Genomic DNA, 18270 nt, shown 5'->3' with positions numbered 1-18270 from the left:
AATGACAGAGAACCCATGCAGAGAGTCTCACTTTTAAGATAGCCCTTATAACATTTCTCCTTACCATATTTCTCAACCAACCCTAGTTATGTTCCCCATGATTATGACATATTATACTAACCCGCATCATATTTTGTTCATATCGTTCGGTTGGGCTTTTTAAACACATGCCAAACTTATGGCTATAATTAATCCCACATCTCAGGTGAAAGTAAAGCAACCGACTACGTGCATGCATTGTGGTCAACCCAAATAAACTTGGAGGCAAAGAAACACAGGTGAAACGTGAAATGGGTAATGCAGTTCATTGCGCCATGAGTTTTACTTAAGTAAACGTCACCATCATGTAAAGAAAATTTTTTTGAGTATCGAAAATGCAAGTCATTTGACGTATTGCATTACGTGTTATATATAATAAAATGAACAATAGAGTTTAACATCCACATTTACTTTTAATTAAGATTAACATGTTGTCATGTTGATGTTGCCACGTCCATGCCCTCCATTAATTTCAAGGAAAATTCGGACCGTAATAAGAAAACACAAAAAAACAAAAAGAAATGATGAGAGTTTCGGCATGTGATGTTTTAGTGTTTTATAGCACAAGTAATAATAGAAAATAAACCATGATTAGTCACAAAGTATTAAAGGGCGGCTCCAGATAAATCATTAATTTAATCCTTGTCTTAGTGTGATGGTCATTGGTCAACAAACTCAACCTTCTATTGTAATTTCTATGTTCCTTCCTCTACTTGTACTCCATATATATGATTAACCTTTGTCTTCTCATTTTTCAGTCCCTCTCAAAAACCAAACTCTCCCAACACAAAGCAAAGCAAAATATAGATTGATCATTATCCATGGAGGTGATAATACCAAGTAGAGCAGCCATGGATTTCGACTTCAACAGCGCTCGATCCTCGCAGTCTGTGACTGAGCCTTCGACGCCAAGGCGGTTTGGGGACTTCTATATGAGTGCACCAACAAGCCCAACTCGGATGTCCGAGTTTTACAGGGATTTTGAGGAGTTTTCCAACATGAGTAACTGGGAAGATGATGAGGCAGCATCTCAAGCAGCCACACCAAAATCGCCTAAACGTGAGGATGACTTTGGATTCGATGACTTTGCTTTTGATGTTGGTGAAGAGGTACAAAGAACTTCTCTTTCAGCTGAAGAGCTTTTCGATGGCGGCGTCATTAGACCCTTTAATAAGCCTCCACCCACTCCATCATTTTTCCGTCAGGTTCTGTCACCTAGACGGAAAAAGGGTAAAGAATATCCGACGACCCAAATGGACAACACAACAAGAAGAAGCGAGAGAATAAGCGAACAACAACAACAAAGAGGTAGAGAGAGAACTCCAGCAGCCTTGTCATCCTCCCTTTCAGGCCGAAGAGCGACAAGATCGGTATCACCTTTGAGGGTCTCCGAGTACCAATGGGTAGAAGAAGAAAAACAATACCAACAGCAGCAACAGAAGCAACAACAAAACACCAAGCAGTTAGCTCCCAAAGCTATGGTTACATCCTGCACAGATTCTAAGGCTTCAAGAAAATGGAAACTAAAGGATTTTTTGTTGTTTCGAAGCGCCTCGGAGGGAAGAGCCACAGATAAAGATCCATTCACGAAGTACTTAACTTTGTTTAGGAAAAATGAAGACGTGAAGAACTCCAGCTTCAGGTCAATAGACAGCCCGGCCTCAGTTTCGATCTCGAGGAGAAGAGGGCATCCAGTTTCAGCTCACGAGTTGCATTACACTGCGAACAAAGCAGTGTCTAATGATATGAAGAAGAAGACCTTCTTGCCTTACAAGCAGGGCATTTTGGGCAGATTGGCCTTCAATCCCGCAGTCAGTGCCCTTGCCAATGGCTTTGGGTCTCTTTCAAGAAAATGAATATCGATCCCCAATTGATGATTTGATATGTTCTTGAGAAACTTTTTTCTTCCCCTTTTTGTTGTAAAGTTGGTTATTTGTTGCTAATTAGCAGTGTAGAATTCATACATGAGAGGAGAATGGTTGATGGTGGTGTGCAGTGAAAAATCACAAACATAGAGAAACAACTGCCCCATTACTGCGCATATACACCATTCTTAATTTCTTTGTTCGATCTCAAAGTTTGTAATTGGAAAAATACATACATATACTGGAAAAAGCATAGATTAACAATTCATACATGAGACCTTTTGCCGTCATCTAAACTGGTATTATTAATTTGCACCATAACTAATGTTTCTGACCCCGATCAGCCTTAATCCATATTTGAAGATTATCAAGTTGGATTAGAGGTCTTGTTAATTATATCGGATCTTATTTCGAACCTGAATCAAAATCCGATCTATTGTCAGATCTAACCACAGAAGTTGGATTAACTGCTCTTAACCATTTTAACTTCAAATCTAGCTTAATGAAATCGAATGTGAACATTTTAACCTTTAAGAAAGTATGATTTTAGAAAACCCAAGGGAAGCAACAAGCTAAGAGTTCATAAGCAGGCCGCACCTGACGCGAGTGAGTATTTACAATTCCATTTTACAGAAGAACAAACATTTTTCTTTTGCCCACTTGAATAACTCCCTGCAATAATTCCAAGACCCTACACCTAACCATTTGACAAAAAAAGGGAAAAATATCGGAATAGATGCCGTGGAAAAACATTGTATCAGACTTACAAATCCAGTTTTTGTCGGATAAACTTCATAATTGATTATCCTAATTCAACAATCTAGAAGTCAATACGTCATGGTATATAGGATAACGGTCATGTTCTTGTATTCTTTAATGGATCCAGAAATCGTTTTGAGAGCATTTTAATAGTATTCCGAAATATCTATACTGAGAACATTTTAATCGTTAAATCTTGGTTTTTATATTTTTAACTTGAGATTTAACAAGTTCAACATCGGGAGTATTTATATATAAGGCCTTGAAACTTTAAAATCCCCAAAAACTTGTAGCAAACTTGTAAGTTGTAACCAATGACAAAACCCATTAAAATAGCCCAACTTTTGGTGCATGATTTGCAAACTCGTTCACATGGAATTTGTCCTTAATTGGTAAAATGTCCTTAATTGTTAAAAAATAAAGTTAACAAATATTTATAGGTATTTAAAGGTTTCTTAAGGCCTTCACGATAATATTCTATGATCTTTTAAATGCTTGAAATGAATGTTTAGAAAACATGGACGCAACTGGTAGCAAAGACTTGTATTTTATTGCAGCTAGATAGAGACCAACGAACTACTAGACTAATCTTTTGTCCTACGTGATTTTAAAATTGTTGATGACGGGCGGTAGGCAAACGACATTGTCAACTTCTAGACGTGAGATTTCAATTCTAAGATGGGATATCAAGGCTTAAATAAATCTTATAGGTTTTCGCTCTACGGTTTTGGAACCATATGTACGTATAATTACTCCAAATGACAGTTTACGTTAATCCAAAGTCAAAAACCTTGATCGCATCCGCTTGATCAGATCCACCAAGTGGTTCCAAGCAAGGTTTTTGACAACGTAATGCAGACATAAATACTTCAATCCAACAACTAATACTATACTGCAATTCTATCGGTGATCCGAATAGATTAAAGCTCATTCAAATTAATCATCTGTAACGGATCCAAAGGTTTTTTTAAAACTAGCAACTTTTTCTCAGCTAGATTGCACGGAAACCAAATAACGAAACAAAAATCTGCAGACGTAATACCTCATACATAAGGGGAGCATAGGCACCCTCTTTTGATAAATGCTTAATCGTAGTTATCAATTCTGATTGGGGTAATCTCATCTGCAAACTTGAAGTGTCCGCCTAAACGTGCAAAGAAGACCATTTGTTGTTCCAACGTGAACTTAATGTTCTCAGCCTGCATATAATATCTGATCAACAGGGATATAAATTTTGCAAGTACATAACACAGAAATTACCTTGCGGAGACCGTGTTGTTCTCCTTCATGCTCCACAAGAGCAACAGGCAAACCCTTTTCCTTCAAAGCATGGTAAATCTTACGAGCTTGTGCTGGCGGTACAGACTACAAAAATAAAATTGTATTTTCCAAACTCAATTTTTACCATTTTATCTCATCTCCTCTATATCAAAATTTTCATCCGTAGTCATTACACAGTGAAAGAGGGGATGAAAACGCATATGACGAAGAGTATAAAATGGCACAATCTCCCTATCGTGTCTTCCAATCCTTGAAATAAGATTATGGGGAACTTATCAACGAAGTTGATTGGCGACCTATCAAAGTAATCTTTTTCACTACCTGCAACCAATTATATTAGTTTCAGTGGTCAAATGGCATCAGTAACGTAAAAGCATCAAATGTGATCTTCTGACTTACCAACAAGATTATCGATATAATGAGATTCAAACTTGTGAGTTTCTGCTCTCAACATTGCTAAGTCAGCTATCTGTTCATCACCCGATGTGACAAATGAAACTCTCAGCTTTCAAGTTCTTAGACTATACTGTGCTATAGTTAATGAAGCAAAGAGGTAAAAAGTAAACTATAGAGTCAAGAACACACGCCATACAACGAAGCTCCTGCATGGAAAGTGTCTCTAAAAGCAAGAGCAGCTAAGGCTGTATAACCACCTGCAGAGTCCCCAGTAATACATAGCCGTTCGCCATCTACCTTCCCGGAGTCCACATACATAACCAAACATATATAATTACCATGGCTTGACGGGTGTTCTACCAAATTCACCACCACCGTTACTAAGGGGATGATGGATTAATACCAAATATCTAGCACAGCTGCAACAGTAATTTACATCAGCAACTCCCCATTTTCCCATCAGCCTTTCGCGATATTTTCTTCCATAACCTTAAAACCCTTAGTATAAGATATAATGAAATATATTTTGAAATGCAGTTTATTACTTGACAAACTAACGCATGTGATTAAAAAAATAAGAAAATAAAGATTGAAATGTTTAGTGTCGCAAGAGGACTCATAAACTCAAAACCAATGAACTTTAGAACTATCAATGTGCAACAAAAAGATCCTATAGAAGCCAAGTACAAAATGTAAAACTATAATATACGGTTAAGAGCAAACCAGTGCTTCCACCATAGTTGACAGTAACAAATGCCCAACCACGACTAGTCCAGTACTGAATACTCATATTTACGACTCTGCGTGATTCAAATGTAGGACCTCCTGCAGTAAACGAAAGAGGAACTATAATGTAACAAATATATTTACATACAAAACGCAGTGCGTGAGCGTGCTTTATGTAAACAATGCTGGTGAGATATTTCTGAGGAGAAAGTCTTATTTGATATCAATTATCCAATTTTCCCGGATCAAAGTTTCTTTTCATTGCAACAAATAGATAATGTTGTCCTATAATTTAGAAACAGAGGCTCACCTTCATCCACTCGGGAACTTGCAGAACAACATTTGTTAAAGATATGACACAATATAGGAAATATAGCTAGGAAAGTTTCAAACCACAGCATACCATGGGCTTTCAATACAAGTGGAGGCTTTCATGTACTCCGGATTCGATGGTGGATAAAAGTAGCCAAAGGCAAATTCGCCAGGAACTTCTGTTGAGAATTCTATGAATTTGGGTGAACTGAAGTAGGAATTGTATTTTAAACAATCAGGTGAAGACGGCCAAATAATCTCGAATTCAACCGCTTCTGATTTGTGGTCGTCTAAGGTCACCTGTACCAAAAGAGAAAGGTTTAGTGATACAAAACACAAGTGGTCTAATATACAACAAAAGCCCTTTTCCAGATATGGTGCAACAGAAAGATGTGTTTTTGGACGTCAAAGGTTGCAGAACACCTTTTGCTACACACAATGGAAGAACTTCTGATGCTCCTTCCACGAATGGGCAATTGATCCCTAAAGTCTGCGTACACAAACATGCAAATTTCAAAAACATCTAAGCCGGTCAAATGTTTAACAGCTTTGGCACAGAAACTGAACGAGCACAAGATTTTTAAAGCGTACAATATTATCTATGTCCTTGAGCTCTCAACATCATCTAGAATTCCGAGATATGACCTCCCATTCTGCCTACAGGCAAACATCCAAAATTTATTTATAGACTCTTGCATTACCCATTACAAAATAAACATGCCTAAATTTCGTACCTATAGCTGCAAGGAATTAACATATTTTGCTCATGGCCCTGAATAAATTCATAAGAATTAATTCGAAAACTCCACAATGGTCTGGAGAACTCAGCAAGCCAGGGATAAAGGCATGTCACCTCATTATTAGACTCAACCTGTTGTGAAATAAAAATTGAATTAGGAAAACAAACATTGATGAATCCCAAATAACTGCTGTTCAACTAGAAAAAAAAAATGTTCAGGTATCGTCAAATTTGAGTATATTGTCCTTATACTATTTGCAATGGATCAACAGCAAACAAAAATGTTAAAGTACGAAATTTACCCATTTATGCTGATTCCAATACCCATGTTCCTGGTCAGATAAAAAAAATAGTTCCCCTGCACAATTAAAGCATAACACAAAGCATCTGACGGTTCAATATATTTCCTACCGTAGATTAATATCAACTACTGAACATGTATAGGGTGAATCCCACGATATAGAATCAACAGAAACAGAAACCTTGAGGCATTCCATTGTGAAGAATAACAATCAAGATTCTTGATCCCGGCTACTAGAACTTCAAATTGTTTCTCTACCAAGTAAATCAAAAAATCACCTTTAGGTGACCACTTGGGTTCAGTGAGAGACTCGATAATTTTGGGGTCACAGCCAGCAACACAGACACGTTTATAGAATTCTCTGCACGAAAAAACCAAGAAGCTTAACCTGACTAACAAAAGGAACATAGCATAAATTAGAAGAGCACTGGCATCCCGAAGAGAGATTAGCTACATACCCTTTCTCAGAAATTTAGCCAACCCAAAGTTGAGCTCTATCCCATGGCATGTTAGGATGAGACCATTCAATCCATGACATTCGTTCGCCTTTGGAGTCCAGACGCGGGAAGGCATAGAAGTCACTTCCACTTATTAGTACTTTTGGTTCTGTATGTCACATAGATGCCCACATTATGATTTCGTTTGTAGTGTTTACACAATGTACTATGCAATTGAAGTGAAGCAAGGACTTGGGTTTAGTTTTTGGCAAACTCTGAATTAATAATTACCCATAATATCCTTGCCGGGAAGCTCTACTGCTACAATCGTTGTGATCGGTTCAGTTGCACTTTGACGAGCATCTACAAAAAAGGAGAGATTGGATTGACACTGCACATTCCTAACACTAACAGAAAAAATAAAATAGAAGATGCTATAGAAATACCCTGAGTCGTCGGGGCGTGACTCGAGCCATAAGAGGCGGCCAAGGGAATCGACGGCGGTTCCACCAAGTAGCTTGGAGGCGCCGGAGACAACCGGGGGTGGGGGGGGGGGTGATGGGGGATTTCCGAGACCCACAGGGAGCTGTGATTTTCTCCACTTTCATATTTTCGAAAGGATAAGTGGTCATAGTGTTGAAGTTCTACGTTTTAGATGGGACTGCTGATACGTTGAAGTTGAGAAGAAAGTGAGAAGAAAGTAGAAGAACCGACATGCAGAGATGAACGTATGAAGAGGATGAGGACGGCTGAGGAAGAAAACCATTTGACTCGTATAAGGAGGAACCGCCACCTCACCCCCTTTCTGACACTCGCCACCTCTCCTCTCCATGCCACGTTGTTCAGTCTTTCGTTGCCTTGCCAATAGGGTTACCACTTATACAGTACGGTTACATCGTCATACTAGAGACGTGTGAACAAAAGTTCATACATACATTTGTACAGTGGGATCCCGTGTCGTTTAAGTTTTACTTCGAGAAAGAGAATTCAAACTCGCTAAAAAAAAATCGGTGAACACAAATTTATACATATTTTGCTTTGCCGCAGTAACATCTTATGTCATGTAATTAAGTTTTACTTATGAAGAAGAATTTAAACTCTAATACAAAAAACCGGTTACATTGACATAAGTAACTGGTGTAATCAACTGACTTTGCCCCATGACACGTAAAATTTATTGTTATGGTCTTTGAAGATAGCAACTTTAGTCAATGGAAAAAAATATCGATGTATAAAATATTACGAAATATACTAGAAAATTCATATATAGCCATATTTGTCCTTTCAAGACACATGCTGAAGCATGGGAACCTTAACTCCAGTGTCACCATCCTTAAAATATGTGATGCTTACGTTAATGCTCACAATTCTTGCACAGCGTCTTATGATTCTCGAAATATTAATAATTCGAAACGGATAGAAATCAGTAAATTAGAAATAACATCCAATACGAGACAGTCTACCTTTTAACTGGTTGTATACCCCTCATGTTAATTGAGAGAAAATAAACATATCGATATACAACCGAGGATACACAAGCGCATCAACACAAACTTCAAATAGGGTTTAGAATACCACATTATGCATGTAGCCAGTAGCCATCCCATTTGCGCCAATATTTCAAGCTCCATCTCAAAGTTGTTATTTATCCAGAGTTTTCCTTACTAAAACTAGCAAACTGTTTTCTACTCAGATGAAACAAAAGTCTCCTCAGAAGAAGCAAACCTGTAAACCTACTCCTTCGTATGAAAACATAAGACTCAAAGCTTCCAGCTTGAGGCACCTCTTTCGGGTTAAATGTTTAGTCGAAGTTATCAATTTTGATCGGATTAATCTCGTCCGCAACCTTGAAGTGTCCAACCAAACGTGCAAAGAAAACCATTTGCTGTTCCAGCGTGAACTTAATGTTCTCAGCCTGCACACAAGTAGCACAAGATCAATTTACTCTTTCGGATCATTTGAATTTGTTAATGCAGCATATAACAGAAAATAGAATAGAAAATACCTTGCGGAAGCCGTGCTGTTCTCCTTCATACTCCACATGAGCAACAGGCAAACCCTTTTCCTTCAAAGCGTGGTAAATTTTACGAGCTTGATCTGGGGGTACAACCTACAAAATAAATCGTGGTTTATAAAATCAAACTTGAAGATGATAACTAAAACCCAAATGCACCACATTTATCGATAAATTCATCGGTTCCTTTCTCATCAACATATTCTTGCTTTATTGTATGGTGACTGGTAAAGAGAAGGCAACATCTGCTTACCTTGTCTTCCAACCCTTGGAATAAGATTATCGGGCAAGAAAACTTATCGACAAAGTTGATGGGTGACCTATCATAGAAATCCTTTTCACTGCCTGCAACCGGTTAAAATTGGTTCAGTTTCAAGACAATATCAACAAAAACAAAAGAGTAGCGTAAAGCACCAAACATCATCTTCTGACTTACCAACGAGATTGTCAAGATCATGAGATTCAAATTTATGAGTTTCTGCCCTCAACATGTTTAAGTCAGCTACCTGTTCGGGGACCAATACAAAGAAGATTTCAGTTTTTAGTTCTTAGAGAATGTTGTGCTGTATAAAAAGATATTTTGTAGTGACACGAGGAAGCGGGTGAAAAAAATAGGAAGAAGAAAGAAAACAAGAAGCCAAATCTGAAATAATCCAAAACGAGAAGTTTTACATATTGCAATAATATAAACCCTTCCTGTTCTCTAGTTTAAGAGAAAATGAGAAATTAGTTGAGAGGCGAGAAATTAACAATGAGTATGGAGTTAGGTACTCACACCATACAAGGAAGATCCTGCCTTGAAGGTGTCTCTAAAAGCAAGCGCAGCTAAGGTTGTGTAGCCACCTGCAGAGCCCCCAGTAATACAAAGTCGTTCCCCATCTACCTTTCCGGAATCCACCTGAATAACAAAGTTTATATTACCAGGCTTGACTGTGATCCATCAAAATCAACATCACTATTCAGGAGAGGGGAGATAAAATGGATACCAGATATCTAGCACAGCTGCAACAATCATTCACATCCACAATTCCCCATTTGTTCAAGAGCCGTTCCCGATATTCTCTGCCATATCCTTTAAACCCAATGTGTTAGCTATAGTAGAATATAATTTGAAAGTCAATTCTTTTTACAGCCAAACTAACACCATAGGTAGCCACACATGTGAAAAATAGAAAGAAAACAAAATAAAGTAATAGAATTTGAAATATTGAGTGTAATCTGAGAGTTATAAACTCAGGAAGAAGCGTGAAAAGATTCCCCTAAAGTGAAACAAGAAAAAGATAAGGTTAAGAACAAACCAGTGCTTCCACCATAGTTAACATCAACATATGCCCAACCACGACTCGTCAAGTACTGAATACTCAGATTTAAGATTCCATGTGATTCAGAGGTAGGCCCTCCTGTAGTAAATCAAAGAGAAACAATAATGTAACAAATTTTCCAGTAAAAAAAGATAATGTAACAAAATTTATTTACTAGAACAGTTAACCTATACATTCAAGAGAATGAATATATTTGACAACAAAAGGCACCTAACTAAAAGCCATTGCACATGCATACTTGTAATGCTTCTAGTGCAGATGATGGTATCCTTTGCAATAAATTACTATATATTCCCTGGTCAAGTTAAACTTTTGATTTACGCCCACAATCATTTAAGAAAGCGCAGAGCTATTTGCAAAAGAAACACCCAAATAAGGGCCACTTAGGAATTATAATTATGAAAATTTTAAACCACATAGGCGCATACCATGGCTGTTCAATAACAGTGGAGGCTTTTCACCCTGAGGAGCTTGGTAATTGGGATTTGATGGTGGGTAAAAGTATGCAAAGGCAGTTTGACCTGGAACTTCTGTTGGGAATTCAATGAATTCAGGTAGGCTAAAGAAGGACTGGTATTTCAAGCAATCAGGTGAAGAAGACCAAATAATCCTGAAGTCAACTGCTTTCATTTTATGGTCATCTAAAGTCACCTGTGAGAGAGAATAAAAATGTTTCAAGACATAAAACCCAAGTGGTTCAATTCCTAAAACAAAGGCATTTTCCTAGCAAAAGAAAAAAGGTTTTATGATGGGACATAAACGATGGCAGACACCTTAGCAACAGCCGACGGATGAACTTCTGATGCTCCTTCCACATACAGGCAATTGATCCCCAAGGTCTGCACAGACAAATATGAAAATTTTACAACGAAAAAACTATGATCAGGTCAGGTACTTAACAACTTCAGCACAAAAACTTGGTGAAAACAAGGTTTCTAGACGTACAATATTATCAATATCTGTAAAAGGAGTATTAAGCAGAGATAGTGATCCCTGCGCATCATCCAGGATTCCAAGATATGACCTCCCCTTCTGCCTGCATGCAAACATCCCTTATTAAGCAGGAATAGATAGCAATCATTGCAAATTACAAGTCCAAACAAGAAACTCAAAACAACCAGAAATAATTCTCACCTATAGCTGCAAGCAATTATGTTTTTACTTTCATGGCTCTGAATAAATTCATAAGAATTCATGCCAAAAACCCATAATGGTTTGGAAAACTCAGCATCCAAGGAATAAACTGATATGACCTCATTACTAGACTCAACCTGTTGATACAGAAAATGTGAATTACGAAAATATGTATCATATGAAAGCCAATTGATGCCAACTGACAAATAATTGTTGTCCGACTAGACAGCAGACTCCAGCAAACATAAAACTGAGCACACTCTTCTTTGACGCCAAAATACTGTTATCCAATTAAGCAGGAAATAAAAATCCATCTTCCAACTAGATGTTACTTAACCATATTAGAAGGAGTATACTGTTCTTATCATTTGCAATAAATAAGCTGGACAGAAATGCTAAAGTACGGAACTTACCCATTTATAAAGATTCCAGTACCCACTTTTTCTGTCAGTAATAAAAAATAGTTCCCCTGCATTCAAATATACCCAATTAAAGCATGCAAGGGCATGAAGCAACTGAAAGTTCAACAGTTTTTGGCCTAGGTTAATAGAAATATTTGACCGTGTAATTCAAAAATATCACTATGCTGAATAAACTCAAGGAGTGAAAGAAATTGATAGATTCTAAGAGAGTAGTCATAAAAATCTGATCCCAGTCAAAGCTACTTAAAAATTTTCCTCAACCACGTAAAAAAGGTACCTTTAGAGGACCACTTGGGTTCAATTGGGGACTCCTTCATGGAAGGATCAGAGCCAGCAACACAAATTCGTTTGTATATTTCTCTGCGAAAAATAAACATAATTCCATATTGATCATATGTAATTATGGTAGCAATCCATAAATATATCTACATTATATGTAAATATAACTGAACTTAATCTGCATGAAGTGTGTGCCGACATATCATACTTTCCAAAGGTGATTAGTTCCTTCAGCGTGACCTAATTTATCTTGGAAAGATAATTTTTGGGAAGGGGATGATAATGAGCAGCAATGTTATCATGAAAGGAGATTCGCTTACCCCTTTTCAGAGATATACCCAACCCAAAGTTGAGACTGATCCCATGGCATGTTAGGATGGCACCATTCAATCCATGCCAGCCGTTCACCTTTAGGATCCAAACGCGGGAAGGCATAAAAATCCGTTCCACCCACTAGTACTTCTGGTTCTGTATGTCAAATGGAGACCAAATTAGTTAAACAATGTCAAAGATACTGCAAAATCTTTAACAGTTAACAGATACTATGGCACCATAAACTGAAGCAAGATATGGATTGTTGATAAACCCTTACCCCGAATGTCCTTCCCATCAATCCCTACTGAAACAATTGTTGTTATCGAATTAATGCTGCTTTCACGACGATCTACCAAAAAAAATGAGAAATTAGTTTGACACGTAATCCCTCATATCTTATAAACGGAAAAACAAATGAATATACTTATAAGAATGCACTACAACCACATACCTTCCTGTACAGTGACAAAACGGTCAAAACGTGCATCAAACACCCCGTCAGCATAACTAATAACCGGTCCGCCATAATCCGGTGTGAGTGGTGTAGGAGTAGAATCTAATCGAGACCCATAAGACCACAACACCAATATTAATACAAGTTATCATCTTTTCAAATTAAGCGTTAATTACCAACCTTTTTCCGAGAAATTGAAAGTACCAAGCACATAAAAGCTATGATATTGATAACGTCACATACCATTGGAACTTAGAGATTGCTTGTAGAGACGTTGATCCTTATAATTGGAGAAAATGATTGTGTCCCCTGAAACGCTGAATGCACCACCTCCGTACTCCTGCGCAACCGTCCGAACCGCATAGTCCTTCGGTGTAATATCAACCGGTTCGTCCTCCGGCCTCTCTGGTTCTCTCACCAGAACGTCCCGTCTATACATACACCGTATAATTCCTCATCGGCTCATCATATATACACATTCACGAAGAATTGGAAATAACAGATAGATAGAGACAGATGGATACCCTGATTCGGAGGGGCGGGACTCGAGCCAGATGAGTCGGCCGAGGGAATCGACGGCGGTGCCGCCGAGGTGCTTGGAGGCGCCGGAGACGACGTCGGCGGAGATTGGGGATTTCCAGGACCCGTACGGAGCTACGATTTTCTCCGATTGCTTGGCTTGCAAGGAAGAAGAAGTAGTCATTTGGTGGCGGTGGTGGCTGTTCTTCTGGACTCTGGATCTGAATCGTTGACGGATTCAATTGAAGGAAGACGAAGATAAGCGATTGAGAGTGATGGTAGCCATTTCTGAATCTCCCAATCCGCGTTTTTATATTTTAAAAATAACACCCTTTTTCAAACATTTACAGAAAAAAAATAATAAAATAATAAAATAAAAACTGTTGGGAGAGTTTTGAAATGGGCGGGAAAACGCGGGCTTTTTGGAGGCCTGGGTCAGGGTAATTCTGAGGCTTTATATGGGCCGTGTGATGGTCCAAGTTTAATGGCCTCATATATTGTTTGCTTTCTAAGCCCAATCTAGACTTTCCAAGTTTCTATACCTCTTTTTTTTTCTTTCTTTTTTTTTTGCATTTTTTTCATCACTCTCAAGTCGTGGCAATATTCAACACTATATTATTACTGTTGAATAATTTTAAATTTTAATATTTATTTATATTCACTACACATATCTCAAAATTTAAACTTATATAACGATGATAAATAAGGTGGTGAGCATCACCATTGTGGTAAAGCCAATATAGAGGCATTGGCTACTGTTGACCCCAATAACATATAAAATCACCCTTTTGAAATTTCGTTTGACACTGTACTAACTAAGACAAATGAAATAAGGAGACCTTTAATCAATATTTTTTAAATTGACACAAACCAAAATTGCGTCATTTTTGTTCTGTTTCACTTGGAAAAAAAGTTTAGCATGATAATTCTCAAACAAGCTGAAGACTTATCAAGCACGCAAATGCCTTCTCCACCCAGACTTCATATCTCCTAATTCAAAGCTTATCTGTTGTTCAAGTTTGGTCAGGCACTCTTTATCGCACTTGGTTGTATCACGAAATCTCAATCATGACTGTATTTTCCTCATCTTGGGCTTATTGAAATTTTTAGCATTTTTGTATTGATTGATTGATTTTAATGATATTTTTGGAAAAAGAAAAAATATTATAAATTGGCAATTACAAGTAAAAAGTATGATTAAATTTTCGAAGCTTCTATTTTATGACCCCATCGTTGTAAATTTATGACTCCACCTATGCTACTTAAGTGTGGTGAGCAAACTGAAGCAGTTTAAATCATGAAAACAGGAACAAAAGCAATAATTAGGATGTGAGCATCTAGCTGAAAGCTAATTGGCAAGTGGATAGATCCAGTGTGTTCTTAAACACTAGTGCAAGGACCTAATGTGTTTTTAACTAATTCAAGTGAATAACACATACTTGGAGATGCAAAGGGTTTTCGGTCGTTAGGTGCACGTAGATAACATGCTCTGATATCATGTTGGTGTAGACATGTAAATTTCAGTAAAAATAAATGTTCACCAACGCATTAAACTTTGACATGCGAGGGCTTACGTGGCATGTACCATGTGTCTCACAAATCATGAACCAAGACACAAATGAAGTTTTGGTACTTTCGTACGCAAAGCTTGGAGAATCCATAAATACAAGGCTCCAAGACAAAGAAAGTGAGCCAGAAAATCATTCTCACACCTATACGCTAAAGCTCTCAAACTCCCAACTTCCCAACCACTCAAACACTCCAAAAGATTAAAAAAAAGTCTCTACGTTCTCACTACAAGAAAAATGGGCTAAGAACACAATTGATTTGTGCCCTTCTCATTTTCATTGAGCACAAATACATATTTGTGTGTTTTAAATTCCATTGAACACCAAATTTTCTCAAATGTGCCCTCTAACAAAAAAACAAATTAGTTTGTGTTTGGTATTTGTGCCTACTAAATTTTGAACACAAAACTTTGTGTCCAGCTTCCATGTAAGAGATGAAATTTTTTTTATTATTAATTTACAAACACACAATAAAGGCTTTTGTGACCTCTAATTTAATATTTTTAAATAATTTTTTTTTTTTTTTATGTCCTTTACATTTACTTTTTCCCTATTCACAATTTGTGAAAATATCTAGTTGCAATCAAGTTGAATTATTAGGGGGAATCTAATTGATCTATTATTTTATTAATTTTCTAATGGGTTTTTGTGTCCCGTGGGACCCACCCACATGAGTCTTCACCCTTCCCTGTGCATTCACTCATTTCTTCACTCCATCACTATTCCGTCTCTCTCTTTCACGCAACCCTTTCTCTCACTAACTCTCTCCACTTCTTCATTTTTTTTCTTTGTCATCTCCCTCACCATCTATGTGCTCACTGCACAGAAAACCGCATAATCCATCTCTACCTCACTCGCCACTCCGGCGAACCTTGCCACCATCCAAACACCACACTGTCATCCTCGCTCTCTCACAGTCTCTCTCTCTCTCTTCTTCTCAACTTTTTCCTTGACACAGAGCACATAAGCAATGACGGCGACAAAGCTGCCGATCTCCAGCAAGGTAACCATATGCCTCACCTTCCTCTCCTCACTGCGGACTCCCTATTATCTTTTGCTTTCTGGAAACAGAAACTGACGCAACGAATTGACAAGCTCCGTGGCAGCTTGACTTCCTGCCAAGATTTTTCATTGAATCCAGTATGCATGAGTCTCGAAAACACCTTAGTTAGGTTCTTTAAGTTGTTTAGATATGTTTTCGTGCATTGCATGCCTGATTTGGTTATGGTTGGATGCAGTTTCAACCCAGGGGACAAATTCCCCAAATTTCCAGCGAGGGCTGTGAGTTTCAGGGTGATTTTAAGCTATCACCGGCCAGCCAATGGCCCTGAGAAGGTATATTTTGAATCCTTACCTTCGTAGCTTTGTTTTCGCTTTTGAATTGTTAAAAATGGTTGTGTTTTGGAGCAAAACAGACTCTAAAACCCATGGCGTGGCTGCAGGTCATTCTCTCGCTGCGCGTGGTACTACTGTGGATTGCGCATAGAGCACATGCACCTCCACCGGAAGGATAAATGCCTGAAAGGATGAATATAAGTTTGAAATCATTGCCTTGTTTTTTTCTTTAAATTATAATGATGATTTCTTAGTTGAATTTCAGCATGTGATTGATCTGTCAAGAGGAGAAATTATGAGAAATCTTTTCCTCTTCTGATCTAGTGTTTTCAATTGTTTGATTCAGGTTGTAAGGTATTTCCATTTTGTTTTTTGGTTTTTTTTTTAAATTAACTAATAGACCACAATTACAAAAAATGTGCTAACATGAATTTGAAATGTCATCTGACACAGGTGTCAGAACAAGGCACAAAAAAAACCCTTATTTGTGCTCAACTCTTTGAGCACTGATGGTTATATGGTGCCCTCTAATCAAGGGGCACGCCTATAGAGGGCACATATATAGTTTAGTTGTTGTATTGTTAATATTGCTCTATGGGCACATATGTTGGTGCCCTTTGACCTCATAGGGCACAAATAACTTTTTGTGTGCATTGACCATATTTTTTGTAGTGTCTTCGTCAAATCCTTGAAGAATCATCAAGCACCACTACACGTGCTAGTTCTTTCATCGCCACAAGCCAAAACCTTGAGGCGTTCGTTCATCCGAGATCAAGTTATCACGACTCTTAGATTAATAACACACAGTTTTCATCTTCGAAGATCGAATCAGATGATCAAACCTTGTAAAGAGCTTTTAACTCTAATCTCGTTAATACAAATATTATTTTATACATGTGTTCTTGTTTGATTTGTCACAAAAATTTCGCATTTACAGTTGGAAAGTAAGCATCCAACTCAAAACTAACTAACAACAAATGAAAAGGGTTCAGGTCTTTTTATACAAAAATCCAAGCCTTTTTAGTAAACAATGGCCTAACTTAATAACTTGTAGATCAATGATTGAGTGATGAGAGAGGTTTTCACTTCCTTGTTTGGGCATGGATTGTCTTCCACATTGTCTAATCTCTAGCTAACATCCACATTAAGCAAAGCTTTTTCTTGACATCATGTCACTTGAATTACCAAAAGAGGTGACGATCCCATCATTAGCACAATAATAATTCTAACGGATGGTATTGATAGGTGGAGGAGTTTTCAAACAGTGTTCTGATTAATCTATTTTAAATTTGCTTTATATGCAAAAACATCATATTCAAATATCAATCGTCCAAAAGTTCAGTTATCAAATCAAATGTGTTATATATAATTATATTTTCATCCAGGCATTTATCTATATGGATTGCATGTGGATGCGTTGTTAGTCTGGTCTCAACCAACCTGTCATTTTTTACAGTGTAAGTTGTAATTTATCTCAGACGACGCCAAATTTTTTTAAAAATTTCTTCAAACTTTTGACATCATCTTTGACAAAGGCAGATTCTTAAAGATCTTTTTTTTTTTTTAAAGAAAGGATAGTGATTTCATTACTAACTATAACAGTATCAATTACAAGGGTTATATGGGTACAATCTATAGTGACCAAATATTTGATTTAGAGGTAGTTCACACAAACAAATAATGATGATAAACCCCTAATTGGCTACCACAAGCATGCACACACTAGTACAAGAATTCTTGTACAAATCTCCCACAAAAATGGTAGGTGCAAAGACTTATATCGGAGCATATGTATGTCACCACCACATAAGTGAGACCACATCAAAAACACTGCTCACACTCGAAGCCACATCAGTCACTAGGTGAGACATTACCCGCTAGATGCGGTGCAAACAAACCTATGTTGACCTACACTAATCTGAGAAACTAAATCTTTCGGTTGGCTCGTCTCTAACGATTGGCTCATCTCAACTTCCAACTTTACCACTTCTAGTGAGATTCGCCACAAACGTGAGCCAAGCAAGGCAAAGCCTCCATACATCTTGTCGAGGAA

At 37.6% G+C, this 18270-nt stretch overlaps 3 protein-coding genes and 1 pseudogene across 4 annotated transcripts; 1 reads left to right on the top strand and 3 right to left on the bottom strand.

The window, feature by feature from the left end:
* Positions 1-782: 782 nt before the first annotated feature.
* On the top strand, positions 783-2109 carry LOC137718498 (uncharacterized). The gene has a single exon (XM_068458061.2). It carries the CDS (start codon positions 861-863, stop codon positions 1893-1895), a length of 1035 nt encoding a protein of 344 aa, XP_068314162.2. The 5' UTR covers positions 783-860; the 3' UTR covers positions 1896-2109.
* A 1472-nt stretch (positions 2110-3581) lies between these two features.
* LOC137716971 (peptidase uncH-like) lies at positions 3582-7687 on the bottom strand (annotated as a pseudogene). The gene is made up of 12 exons (XR_015965107.1): positions 7619-7687; positions 7147-7246; positions 6877-7024; positions 6697-6779; positions 6420-6475; positions 6113-6249; positions 5970-6035; positions 5802-5868; positions 5470-5678; positions 4344-5165; positions 3924-4265; positions 3582-3875 (listed from the first exon to the last, which is right to left on the bottom strand). The product of XR_015965107.1 is annotated as a peptidase uncH-like (transcript).
* Positions 3749-5130, bottom strand: LOC148695203 (uncharacterized). Its single transcript, XM_088698326.1, has 4 exons — positions 5064-5130; positions 4530-4597; positions 3924-4028; positions 3749-3862 (listed from the first exon to the last, which is right to left on the bottom strand). Exons 1-4 carry the CDS (start codon positions 5128-5130, stop codon positions 3749-3751), a joined length of 354 nt encoding a protein of 117 aa, XP_088554452.1.
* Positions 7688-8258: 571 nt separating the features above from the next.
* Positions 8259-13625, bottom strand: LOC137718518 (peptidase uncH). Its single transcript, XM_068458074.2, has 18 exons — positions 13320-13625; positions 13039-13226; positions 12793-12897; positions 12619-12690; positions 12347-12494; positions 12025-12107; positions 11739-11794; positions 11326-11462; positions 11137-11227; positions 10965-11030; positions 10620-10842; positions 10168-10269; positions 9856-9941; positions 9645-9767; positions 9306-9375; positions 9123-9214; positions 8861-8965; positions 8259-8770 (listed from the first exon to the last, which is right to left on the bottom strand). Exons 1-18 carry the CDS (start codon positions 13496-13498, stop codon positions 8657-8659), a joined length of 2040 nt encoding a protein of 679 aa, XP_068314175.2. The 5' UTR covers positions 13499-13625; the 3' UTR covers positions 8259-8656.
* Positions 13626-18270: the final 4645 nt, after the last annotated feature.

This window comes from Pyrus communis, chromosome 8 (genome assembly GCF_041283825.1).
Source record: "Pyrus communis isolate YQ-2024b chromosome 8, ASM4128382v1, whole genome shotgun sequence".
In the NCBI taxonomy this organism is placed as follows: domain Eukaryota; kingdom Viridiplantae; phylum Streptophyta; class Magnoliopsida; order Rosales; family Rosaceae; genus Pyrus; species Pyrus communis.
This window is presented reverse-complemented; position numbering and strand designations above follow the sequence as displayed.